At 44.7% G+C, this 12,512-nt stretch overlaps 1 protein-coding gene across 2 annotated transcripts in view; it reads right to left on the bottom strand.

Annotated features, from left to right (window-relative positions):
- LOC118222967 (receptor-type tyrosine-protein phosphatase-like N) overlaps positions 1–6,190 on the bottom strand; it is a 39,897-nt gene extending 33,707 nt beyond the window's left edge. For both annotated transcript variants that reach the window (XM_035408961.1, XM_035408962.1), the window contains exon 1: positions 5,911–6,190. In XM_035408961.1, coding sequence (XP_035264852.1) covers positions 5,911–5,986 — 76 coding nt within the window. In that variant the 5' untranslated portion in view covers positions 5,987–6,190. The remainder of the gene's footprint in view (positions 1–5,910) is intronic.
- Between the last annotated feature and the right edge of the window lie 6,322 nt (positions 6,191–12,512).

The following is a 12,512-nucleotide window of genomic DNA, read 5'->3' as shown; positions in this document are numbered from 1 at the left end:
CGGTGAGACATCCCCCGAACGGCCGCCCCAGAGCTGGTGTGAGGACTGCGCTGTGGGCCTCTCTGAAGCGGCTAGCCCAGAGCGCTTCGGGGCTCGGTGGAGAGGAGGGGTCTGGAGCGGCGGTGTGCCGGGGGGTCTCGTCTCCTCGTGCCGCGCAGCTGGTCAAACACAGATATGCCGCCACGGGCACGACCGCGGTGTGGGAAAACCGCACGCCCCCGTCCCGTCCAGAGAGGAGCGGCGGGGAGAGCAAACAGAGATAAAGCGGGAGAGGGTGAAAGAGAAATCCTAAAATGGGGCGATGGGACACATGCGCCCTCCGTACGGGGCTGCTTCACTGCAGGCATTTTGGTGATTTTCTCAAGTGAAGTCACAGTCTCTGTCTCTCCGTTTCTGTCTCTCTGTCTCTCTCTCTCTTTTTGTTTATTGACATCTGGGGTGTTTTATTTAAAGAGAACCAGGAGGTTCTGGTTTTGCCTTTTTGATGCTTGATTTAGGTAAGAGGTAATATGGGAATGCTTAGAGTCAATAGTTTTGTTTGTTGTTTTGTCTTTTTTTTTAAATCTCACATAACACTTTATTGTTTATTGTGGATCACGAATAATCAAATTTAATTAATGCGCCAATGAAGGTGTGTTAAAATTCAAAGTCTCTCTTTCTCTTTCCCTCTCTCTCAAATCTCAATGACTTCTGGGCTAGGATATATCAATCTTTTCTTTTTCTAAATCTATACGCTCCCCTTTTCAAGGAGAAACTGAAAAATGAACTGAGGTGTTGCCTGATGGACTGACTGGCCTCTAATGTACAGCCAGGTGTGGAAAAAGTCAGTCAATCATTTGTTACCTAGCAACAGGCTCTGCTCAGCCATGTTATAGAATGAGTCATCGAAAGTTACTGACCAATTGGAGGCCAGCTAGCACCATCACACTGGCCACTGAGCTGGGTCTGCGGACATCCCAGACACGCCCCCCCCCCCCCCACCCCCATCCCAATTCTGGACCTGGGCCTCAGGTGCCAACCACCAGCCTATAATTCTGACCGTGATGCCTAGCCAGCCCCAATCCAGAAATCCAGTACGGACTCCACAGACCACCACAGCGGCCTCACCACCCCTCCAACGTCCCCCCCCCCCCCCTACCCCCACCCCCCTTCACCCCACCCAACAGGCCCCTCTGCTCCATATAAAACAGTGCTAGTAGTTTCAGCAAATATTGCTCCACGCATAATCGAATCGCAGCACAAACTAGGTTATCTGAGTGGGTGCTTCCTGCTCCCAGGATTGCCATGGCGCTGGCTTGGGCGCGATCTCCCCCTGTTTATGGTGTGCAGTGCCTTCTGGGACACGTGGTCCCTCCGGCAAGGCCTGTTCACAGGGGCTATTTTTAACACATGCACTCCTGCAAAGGACACCGTGGTCTTTCATTAACTTAAGCGCGTGTGTGCCAGAACGAAGCGGATAAGAGAAGGCCTGAAAGATTGCGTTGCCGCAAGTCGGATTTCTGGACGTCGCACTCGATGATTGCGGCCGTCTTAAAAGCTTCTTCCTCCACTGCAATCGCAGCCGCGAGAAGCGACACAACGTCCCGCGATGCCTCCGTTTTATCGCCATGGAAACCGAACAAACAGATCGCAAAAAGGAAGCGTGCCGAACGGGCGATCCATTTCGGGGACAGAACTCACACCCCTGTCCTTTCGGATTTCTCAGGCATCCCGCCGCGCGCGACAAACAGCGCCGCGTCATTACACAGAAACGAAAAAGGGAAGAGCACAACTAACCTGGAAGCTTTTTCGAGCTCCGGTTCTGGAAAAAAAAATGACCTCACACTGCAATTACAGTCAACAGCCGAGCTTACCTTTAAACAGTGACACACAGACAGAAATAGACCAACTGCCATCCGGAACATTTATGAATAAATACCAAAGATGGGGGGGGGGGAAATACAGGCTTTGTCATTTTGATGTGTGTTTTTTAACGAACTGCGGTGCCTCTGTGGTTTTCATTGTTCTCTAGGCAGGTAAATGCGCCTTTGTTGTTTTTCGTAAACTTGGACCGGACCGGACCGGACCTGCATTCCTGCACTCTGGCGTTCCTGCGTGCCCGGCCCAGCCCGGCCCGGTGCGCTCTCTCTCCCTCCAGACGCCCGGGCCGCTGCTTACGGAGCTGCGCGGTGTAGGAGGGAACGTCAGCAGTGAGTCAGCGACCCTCTCTCTCTCTCTCTCTCTCTCTCTCCAGCGGGCAGGCGGAGAGACGGAGACAGCGCATACTGATGGAGGAGGGCGAGGGGGGCAGGGGGGTGGCTGGGGGGGGGGGGAGGATGAGGGCTCCTGGTCGATGTCGGCACCGTGACATTCCAGAGCCTCACACACGGCGTTTGTGAAACACACACAGGTTCTGCACTTCCTATGTACTGCTTTAATCACTTTGAAGAGCAGTGTTTTTTTTTTAATGTTTGATTCTGTTCCAAGGCAGTGTTCTAGAACTCCATTGCTTTCAACTACTGGCATTGATTGTTACATCAGCATTAGAATGTTCAGTTACGGACATTCTAATCGCATATTTGTGACGTCACGTCTTAAAGGGTTAAAAATAAGAAAATGGGAGTACTGGGGTCAATCACACTCCGGCTTGAGTTGATTTGGACAGGGAATCTGGCACATTAGAACAAGGTGAAATCAAAAACAATTCCAAAATGAATCCAGCAGCAACTGACTGTCCATGACATAATGTTCCCCACAGCCTTAGCAACCTAATCAAAGCTAAACATTCCAATCACATGCCAGAGACAGTAATAAATCTTACGGCACAAATTTGTTTTAATCTATAACATGGTGCATTTTGCCTGACAGTATTCCTGTTTCAGCTTTGGGTAACATTACATTACATTTATTTGGCAGACACTTTTATCCAAAGCGACGTACAAAAAGTGCATTTTAACGGTACTGTTCACATCAAGTGTAACAGTAACGCTGTTACAGTTACACTTGATGTGAACGTACAGTAATAAGCAACTCCACCCTGATGAAAACACAGAGAACAGTGTCTGCAGTACGTCACTGCATGCCTACTGGCACGGTGGTTCAATTAGATTAGAAAGATGATCGAATGCAAATGGAGTTACTACACAGATATCGTCACAAACAAAAAACGCAGCTCATTACTAATGATCATGAAGAGCAGACACACTCCTGGGCAGGCTGTACACAGAAGAAGAAGAAAAAAAAAACAGCAAGAGGTAGCGGTATTGTGCCACCATAAAAAAAAGTTTTAAAAAATTCACCAAAAGACATTTGACCTGAATGATTAGCCATCCGACGACTGGCTCAGATCTGCTTCACTTCAGTAGAAATATCGGCACGGTATTAATAATGTGGCAGCGGTGGCCATCTCTGACTCATAAAAAGCATAGTGACATTCAATAAGAGAGAGAGAGACAGCGAGAGAGAGAGAGAGAGAAGGTGTCTATTCATGAATATACAATACATGAAGACAGACTGGGTGAAAGGCTGGTGGATATAGAGTGATATAGCTCCCTGAATTTTCTCAGTCAAAGCAAGTACTATTATGCACGTACCAATAGTCATAACATTAATAACCAGACAATAAAATAAACAATCCTCCCTGGTCCTGAAAGAAAGGGACATGTCATGTGAACCTATATGGCAAGTGCTCCATCGCATGGCATGACTGTCCCTCCTCCTCTGTCTCACATCTTAATCGATATAGATGAAGGCGACGGGCTTTCTAATGCTGTTATTTCACCCAATTACAATCGAGAATTAGTTCCCCTTAGTCTTCGGGGACTGTGCGCACTTTCCCTATTCACCTGCTGCCACGAATCTCTCGCACCCTTAACAAATAATTCATAATAACCCAGTACGGAAACAAGCAAATGCCTCTGACGTGGCTCTGGACTTTTTTAAAAGGTCTTATTTACACCCAGTGACGTCACTGACAATTTGGAATGTCTTTGCACCTGTGGTAACCTGAAAAGCGACGCTAGTCCGAGGGTGTATGCCTAGGTCAGATCTTTCCTACTACACAGGTGCTAACTGTGAAAATGTATACGTAAATGTGAAAAAGACAGGGAGTGCTATTAAGGGTTGCTTATGAATGGAGCTAGTAGAACTATAGTACTGCAAGCTAAGCTGTCGCTCTCCGTGGTCCTGAAATCATCGATCACCAGAACTGCCCCTCCGAAGTTCTGCCTGGCGTTAAAAACACGACTGAGAACTCATGGGCCGATTTAACATATACGCCCCAATGCTTTCTTAATATTTGTTGTATTGTGACACATCATTTAACAATAAGAAACAATCATGTACGTTTTACAAGTAAGAGGGTTGCGCAAGGAACTGTATATAAAATGAAAACATGAAGCGACTGCATTTTATCAAAATTATTACGAGTAGTACTAGCCTACTACTTCTACTAGAATCACCACTATATCTTACCCCTAATGACTAATCATCTTATCGTCATTATACGGAATGTACCATGGCTTTGTGAAAAGCGTAACGATACGGTCTTCAGATACGTGCCAGAGGGTCTATAGTCTATGAAACAGAGTAACCGCGAAGCCAGTACGCATAAAACAAAAAGACAGCCTCCGTCGCACTATACGAAGCGCTTTACCACACAACACCAGACTTCCTTTCAAGACAGGCCCGTATAGAAAATATACCGGAAATGGAATTTCAGTGTAGACACAAAATATGATTTCACCTGTTTTACACAGGGAAAAAAGTGACGACAATGAACAAATAGCAAGAAGTTATGCTGTTTTACACAGCTACGCTGACAACATTTTTCATTTATTTATTTATTTATTTATTTTCCCTCAGAGAAAGACACTGCTGTGTTCCAGAATCGCATGGTGTTGGTAGCCTTGGCAACTTTTCTTCCCGTGCTTTAAAAATACAATACTTCCGTAGACGGTCGTTATGAAAACCTTGAAACACACACACACACTTAAATGTTTCAATGCAACTTGGCACTACCTCAGAAAGTGTGGTGTGGGTAGTCTGGTGAGAGTGCAGGTTTCACCTGGTTGCATCAAAATAGCTGCTTTAGCTTCTACAATACTACCTGCTAATGCGTTAAGAATTATCACCGTTGTTTTATTATAAATACGATCACAACAATCTTAAGGTACGCCCACACCAATGAAAGAAAAAAAAACATTTTTCACACATGACAACACATTGACCGTTCTGCATATTTAACTTGGAAAATTTTCAGCAAGTCGTCAAGATGAAATGAGCTTCTTTTAAGAATTTATGTCCACCATAGCACTGTGTTTCTCCCTTCCTCTGGTGTTGTTTACAGCAGATCAACCAACGCTGTCATTTTCTCAACTGAAAGACCATTCCCGAAACCCCTCCGCTTGCTCCGGTTCCAGTCCATCACACCGGTGACGCAATTGTATTTTCATATCAACAGTATTCCATACATAATTGCATGGACATTCAACTGCATCACCTCCTCACATTAAGCAGCCTGCCCGTCCCTGCATAATTAAGTTATATGGCAAATCCACGAATATGCATTGCGTGTAAAAGTGTTTTTCCCACAATGTACTAATTGACGTGTTAGCTTGTATATTTTATCTAGGCGTCAAACTGCCAAAATGTCTTTATATTTTCGCAAAATTACAATTGTTGCATGTGCTATACTCATTCATGCCTGTTAGCAACCACATAATTCAAGCCTGAACCGCAGACCTTATAATAATAGCGACGAATCCTGTTTTGGTCCATCCACCCACAGGTTAGCTTGTTGGAATTTGCACCTCTGCGCTCGTCCGTAGCCTACTCTACTTTTGTGTAATAACTGATACATCCCTTCTTCTCGTTATGCGGTATAAATATGTAGCATGTTTATCACATTTTATAAATCCGTTAATTTCTTACCGTATCTGCTTGACATGCCAAGCTGGTAACAGACGGTCATCAAACACAGAGCACTCCATAGCCGCGCGCGCTTCATGTTACCTTCCAAAACGCTTAATGTTTTTACACGCGTTCAGTTGTTTCTATTCAAACCATCATACTGTTTCAACATGTATCGAAGGTGCACGTTACTGCATATTGGCACTGATGAAAAAAACCTTCGACAGAAGTGCGCTAACGGTGGAAGTACGTGAGAGCGGGGTAAACCAGGGGGGCCGATACGTACGGAGACACGCACAAAACCCGGGACACATCTAGGTGCGGATCGGGAGCTGCACACGCAGTGTTGTTGCACTAACTATTATTGGTGTCTTGGTCTTTCTTTTTTAAAAACCCAAAGTAGATTATTATGTAATTTAACAATATCCAGCATACTCTCTTCTTCATTTTTCATCGACCCTTGCGATTGCCTGGTCTTGATTTATGTTGTTTGGCCAGTTTAGTCTTCCGCGATGGGGGTTAAAGTTTAATTGTTTCGTCTTTATTGCCACCCCTGCACTCAGAGTGTCTTGAGCAGAGTTCTTCAGCAACTTCTTCCTGGGTGCAGACGCTTAATAAAAACTGTGAACACAGGCCAGATTTTTCAAATAGCCTCCTATTTAAAAGGAAACGTTAGAATAACGTGTACTGAATGTGTATAAACAAGTCAGATAGCTTCTTCAAAATATTTCGTTTTGACACGAGTGAGGTGTGCTGACGCTACAGACCTTGGATGGCCACAACTTCTCATTCAGCCGAAAAATGCTTTTCCCTGAAGTTCTTTTAATCTCAATGATTAAAGGATGAAGACCATGAGTATGGTGCTGCATCAGGGCCTCAGACCCTGCAACTGAATAACACTAGGATAGCATTTATTAGAGAAGCTAGTTTATTTCTTTAGAAAAATGTGAAAGGCTTGTGGAAGGCTTGTATAAGGCTTTTGAAATCCAAACGTACGCAAACTTTAGAAAACTGTGAATTGGAGCAGCTGTTTAGTTTACAACGTCTTGTCACTTACACTGATTTGCCTGTTTTTCAAAATGGTGGGAAAGCACAGTATCCACACATCCACTAAAACGTCCTGTGCAGTAAAATGAGTGATGTCATGTCGTGATACAGAGAAGGCAGCCAGGCTTGGTGCATGTCATGCCTACCCTGACTTTGTCCCTGGAAAATCAATGTTCCCCAGGGACTCTGTCAGTCAAAGTGCTCACCATAGTTGGAGCCCAAGCCATGCTCTGGTTCAGAGTTTCCCAACTTTTTTTCCTTATGCAACACACTTTATACCACCGGTGCTGGAAATGTCAGTCAATCACCCTGTCTCTCTGTGTGGTGTATGGACGATTATGGCCCGGGGTCCTGTTTGTTTAGCACAGAGATTCCATGCGGAGTTTAATTAAAAGAACCAAACGTAGACACACACACACACACACACAGGCAAGCACACAGACACACACACAGGGTCACAGGTGACAGATGCCCAACCTGAGAACACCTGCTGTAGGAAGTGTCATAGCTGCATCCTGTGAGCTCCATGTATGCACATGCTCTATGTGCAAATTTCAGGCTTGTTTCCCAAAGCTGCTCTTAAATGACATCCTGTGTGCCAAGTATTATGGATGGAGGTATGAGTCAGTACAGCAATATAACACAATTGCATGATGGGAAGGGATGTAGAGTGGCAGGTGCGTTTACCTGAAGAGGCGCGTCCGCTCGATCCCAAAGGTCCTGGGTTCAGCAGCAGAGGAAGGAGGCTGGGTCCATTCCTGCATTTTTTTCATTCTGTGACATCGCTCTGTCATGTCATCCAGAGTCTCTCAGCTCAGGGCATTTTTTTTTGCTAGAGAACTGGTTGCCTGTAAGGCTGGTGAAATGGGAATATTGTAAAGGAGTGAAAGTATGCTTGTTCAGGTGTTTGTTATCTTTTCAACGAAACATCTCAGAGAAAGAACATTCTGTACAAAAAAAGCCTATTTGCTTTTGCTCTGAATGGAAAAAAAGGAATACATCCATCTCAAATGGGAAATACGTGTAAAAGCCTCCATAAAAGATGATACGTGTCAAAGCCAGCTTCAGAATAGGAGGCATTGTCATACGCTGTTTAAGACAGATACACATTGCCGATTATGTGAGCCTACAGTGACACCTACAGGCCAGATTTCCTCACTGCAATATGGCGCACCTAATGAAGTACAGACAAGAGACTGGGTTTCCAGGGATACTGAATAGGAATTTCAGTAACACACTTTATTGTTTTTGGACTGCTGGGTTATTATATTGAAATAGGTATGTTGTTAGTGCCATGCATAAACCTCCTACATCTGGATAAATGGACTTGTCCATCTACAAATGAGAATTATGGCTTTATCTTCCGAGAATTTAAATCAGCCTTATTGGTTGTTGAGTTACGAAACTCTGACAGTAGATGCATTACTGAGTACTTTCAGTTAAAACACTGAAAATGTGAAAAAATAAGTTATGAGGCTTATGCACAATGCTGATGACATGTAAAATATGCCAGTGAAAGAGGAGGAGGTATTAAAGTGGGAGGGGCTATGGGGACATAAGAAGAAGTGAAGCAGAAAGAAGGAAGGGTACAAACGTGCCAGAAGGAGGAAAACGCCTCCTCGTTGTTACCACACCTGTGGAATTTACAGTTCCAAGTGCTTCAGAGTGATTTGCGTGTTGTTGAAACGTGAATGTAAGAGACGAGTCTCAAGTCTCACCAGCAGAGTGCAGTAGCGGTTATGTGAGATGAGGCGAGGTGTTATCTGTTTCATGAGCAGTGTTTTTTAAAATGTTTTGTTTCAGGTCAGTGTTCTAGAACACCATTGCTTTCAACTACCAGCAGTGATTGTCACAGATCATTACAGATTGTCAAGATCACGCCTAAGCATGTGATTAGATTGTTCTTAACTGAACGTTCTAATCACATGCGTATGTGTGATCTTACACCTCAAAGGATTCAGTTTCTTATAGACTCCTCCCAGTGCCTTCCATTCAAGTCTCTAAAGAAACACAGACATGCTAGAAAATAAAAAAATATGATATAATATTCTATAACAATGTTCTTCAGTTAAATAGGTCTATGCTTTACTGCTATGCAAAGCAAATCATGATTATAAAGATAGCTCACCATTCAATATATGCACACAGAGTATCAAAAGTTCACACATTCACACAGTATCAGAAGTACACACATTCACACAGTATCAGAAGTACACACATTCACACAGTATCAGAAGTACACGCATTCACACAGAATCAAAAGTTCACACATTCACACAGTATCAGAAGTGCACACATCCACACAGTATCAGAAGTGCACACATCCACACAGTATCAGAAGTACATGCATTCACACAGTATCAAAAGTTCACACATTCACACAGTATCAGAAGTGCACACATCCACACAGTATCAGAAGTGCACACATTCACACAGTATCAGAAATACACACACACGCATGCATGTATCAATGTGTTTTGGCGGCAATTGTGCTGTAAAGAATAACTACTGCATATTACAAGATCATACAGCATAGCACAGTCTAGAAGCATGCTGTAAACAAAAACAGCCTGTTTTTACTGCTAGTGGAAAATTCATCGCCCCAGGCTAGGGTTGCTGGGGCCGCCCGAAGGCTGCATGTCAGCCAATCACAGTGCACAATGCAACAGCCCCTCAGGCCAGGCACACAGCCTGCCAGAGTGTCCTCATCACACTGCCGAGTGGTGCTCGTCCGCCAAGAGTGTGAGAGAGAGAGAGAGAGAGAGCGAGAGAGAGAGAATGTTGTCATGTCATGCCAATAAAGTGAATTGAACTGAACTGAGAGGGGAGAGAGAGGAGAGAGAGAGAAGTAAGAAAAAGAGAGAGGGAGGAGAGAGAGGTAGGAGAGGGGGGATGAAAGAGTGGGAGTAGGGGGCTGGCGTGAGCTTCTGCTTCACGTTATTATGCATTTATGTGCACCGTGTTTCATCGCTAACACCTTTGAATGGCAGCCGCAGTGAGTGCATCATTTAATGCCCTCTGGGACAGAGCTGTGCCAGTTTGTACTGCATGTGGTCTATAGCAGTGGGTCCCCTGCCTGAGACCCACCTCATGGGCGAAAAACTTATCGGTATGACCCATCCCTTATTAAAACGCACCCGAGCGTATGTTTAGGGATGGAATTTATTATTTTGTCATGACTGTCAGAACATTTGGAGGCACATTTGGATTATAACCAGGAAGGTTCATATAAACCTCTTTACCTGGCGCAGCGCATGAAACTATTTCAGTGATTTACTTCACTGGTGCAGTGAAGTTCCTTTTAGATGTGTGTGTTTCTGCCCACCCATGACTCACCAGTTAGTCTCGATCCACAGGCTGATGTGGTGATATCTGTATGCATGTTGGTGTACTGGTGCCATGATAGCACCGTCATGACTGTATTATTGGTGCAGAGAGTATGAAGTTATCTGCATGGTAGGAAGAGAGTTTTTTACATGTATACAGAGTGAGGCTTAACAGACAGTGTGTTCATCAGCTAGGGCAAATGATGCGTTAAGTTAAAGATGATTGATAGACAAAACAAACTTATTTCCATAGATCCAGCAGATGGCAAACCACAGTGAAAAAAATGAAACTATTTCTGAAAGACACAAATAGTTACGGCCATAACTTTTAATGAATGCGTGGCTTTCTGTTCTGTTTTTGCCGATCTTTACATACACAGCTCTAAACCATGACAACAGGTGTACAAGGTAACTACGGAGGAATGGTCATAAAAAAATCTATTTTGAGAAAGGTTATAATTAATTTCTTAACTTATCTCAGTAGCAGCAGTCTATATGCAGCAAAACTTTTAAAACTTTCAATCCAATCGTCATTAAAATGTTGCGTGCTGAACCTTTGTTGTTATCCATGCAAATCGCTTTTTGAGCTTCTAGGTTAACAGAAGAATACAATATTTTTTTATTATTTACTTTTACCTTTTACTGTAAATCTGCAGCAATTGTTTAAAGTGACAACAGACGAAACCTGTGAAAGCTGTATGTTCCTCTCTCTTCTCCAATATTGCTATGAATCATGAAAACAATGAGTATCTATTTCTAAACATGCCGGTTGGCTAAGTGGATGGAAAATATGTGCTTTAAATGTTGTGTCAAGCCTGCTATTTAAACAAGGAAGCCATTTTAGCAGCTACCTCCTGTGCCAAAGTCAATCTCTTTTTCTACAATGACTTTCACAGCAGCGTGAACCATAATGTTGACCGGCTGGTGAGTTACCTACTGTAGAATCAACATAAGACTTGGTTCTTGTTTCCACTAGAATTAACCAAGCAGAACCTTGCACTTTACTCCCAGTAAGAAGTGGGCATTGCTACAGATTTTGAGCGAATCGGAAACACGTGTGTTCACACCGTCACTGTGCTGTGGTTGAATAGAACTTTAGTACATTTGATAGAATTCCTGGTGAACAAAAGGCAGCCAGTTGCTATGATACTGAAGTCATGAAACACAAGTGGCCCTGGTATATCACGAGTATCGGGAGAGCTCAGCCATTGTCGCTAAACCTCACATTCAACACTGAATTTGCGATTTCTCGTGGCCTCAGGCTACTTTATAGGATAGCAGTATAAGAAAGAGTGCTGCTACAGACTGCCATGGAGTCTCCACTCAAGGAACCATTATCAATCATCATACATGTCAACTCCAAATGAACGTTTACCTGTAATTCAATATTATCTGTCAAATGAAGTAGGACGTTCACCAGGAAGTGACGTGAAATCAACTACAAATGTTTCATCTCTCAGGCCATTGTAATCCCTCACTCTCTCTCTTTCTCTACCTCTCTCTCTTTCTCTCTCTCTCTCCCTCCCTCCCTCCCTCCCTCTTTTGACGCCTCATCTGTCAGGATTGTGCATTTGCGCTGTTGTCCCCGTTGCTTAGCAAAAGCGGGGTCTTTTTGAAAGATGACACCCCAGCTCCCTCAGCACCGCCCACGTCTTCCCTACACCCCCCCCCCCCCCGGCCCCGCGTCCCCCCCCACCCCCAACCCACCCACCCACCCAATACCTATCCCATACCGCATACCATGGCATTTAAACCGAGTCACAGGCTGCCTGACCCATTCCTTCCTTTTACCACCCGTTCCTACACCCCCAGATTGCCCCCCCCCCCCTTCCCCCCCCCCCCTTCCCCCCTCACCCACTCATCAGCTGCAGGGGGTGGCCGTGGCGATGGAACGTCTTGGCTCCTGCACCCCGACCTCTCAAGCGCTCCACATTCCACATGGGGCGCAATGCCAAACTGCCCAAGATGCCAGCCAGCTCAGTCCAATGGAGTGTTCCCTGGCCTAGATCGACTGGTGCGTTCACATGCACGTTTACTGTGAGAGAGGGTAGCTGCAATGAGACCACATGAACGGTTGTTACACGTGTTCTGCACAAGGACTCTGATGTCGAACGCACACGCACACGCATGCATACGCGCACGCGCACGGGCGCACGCCCATACACATGCATGCAAATGCACACGCAGTCACGCACACGCACACAGAGGGTGGGAAATGGTTTAAGTATAAATTTTAAAAAGTAATTGTTT

This window comes from Anguilla anguilla, chromosome 3 (assembly GCF_013347855.1).
Source record: "Anguilla anguilla isolate fAngAng1 chromosome 3, fAngAng1.pri, whole genome shotgun sequence".
Lineage (NCBI taxonomy): Eukaryota > Metazoa > Chordata > Actinopteri > Anguilliformes > Anguillidae > Anguilla > Anguilla anguilla.
This window is presented reverse-complemented; position numbering and strand designations above follow the sequence as displayed.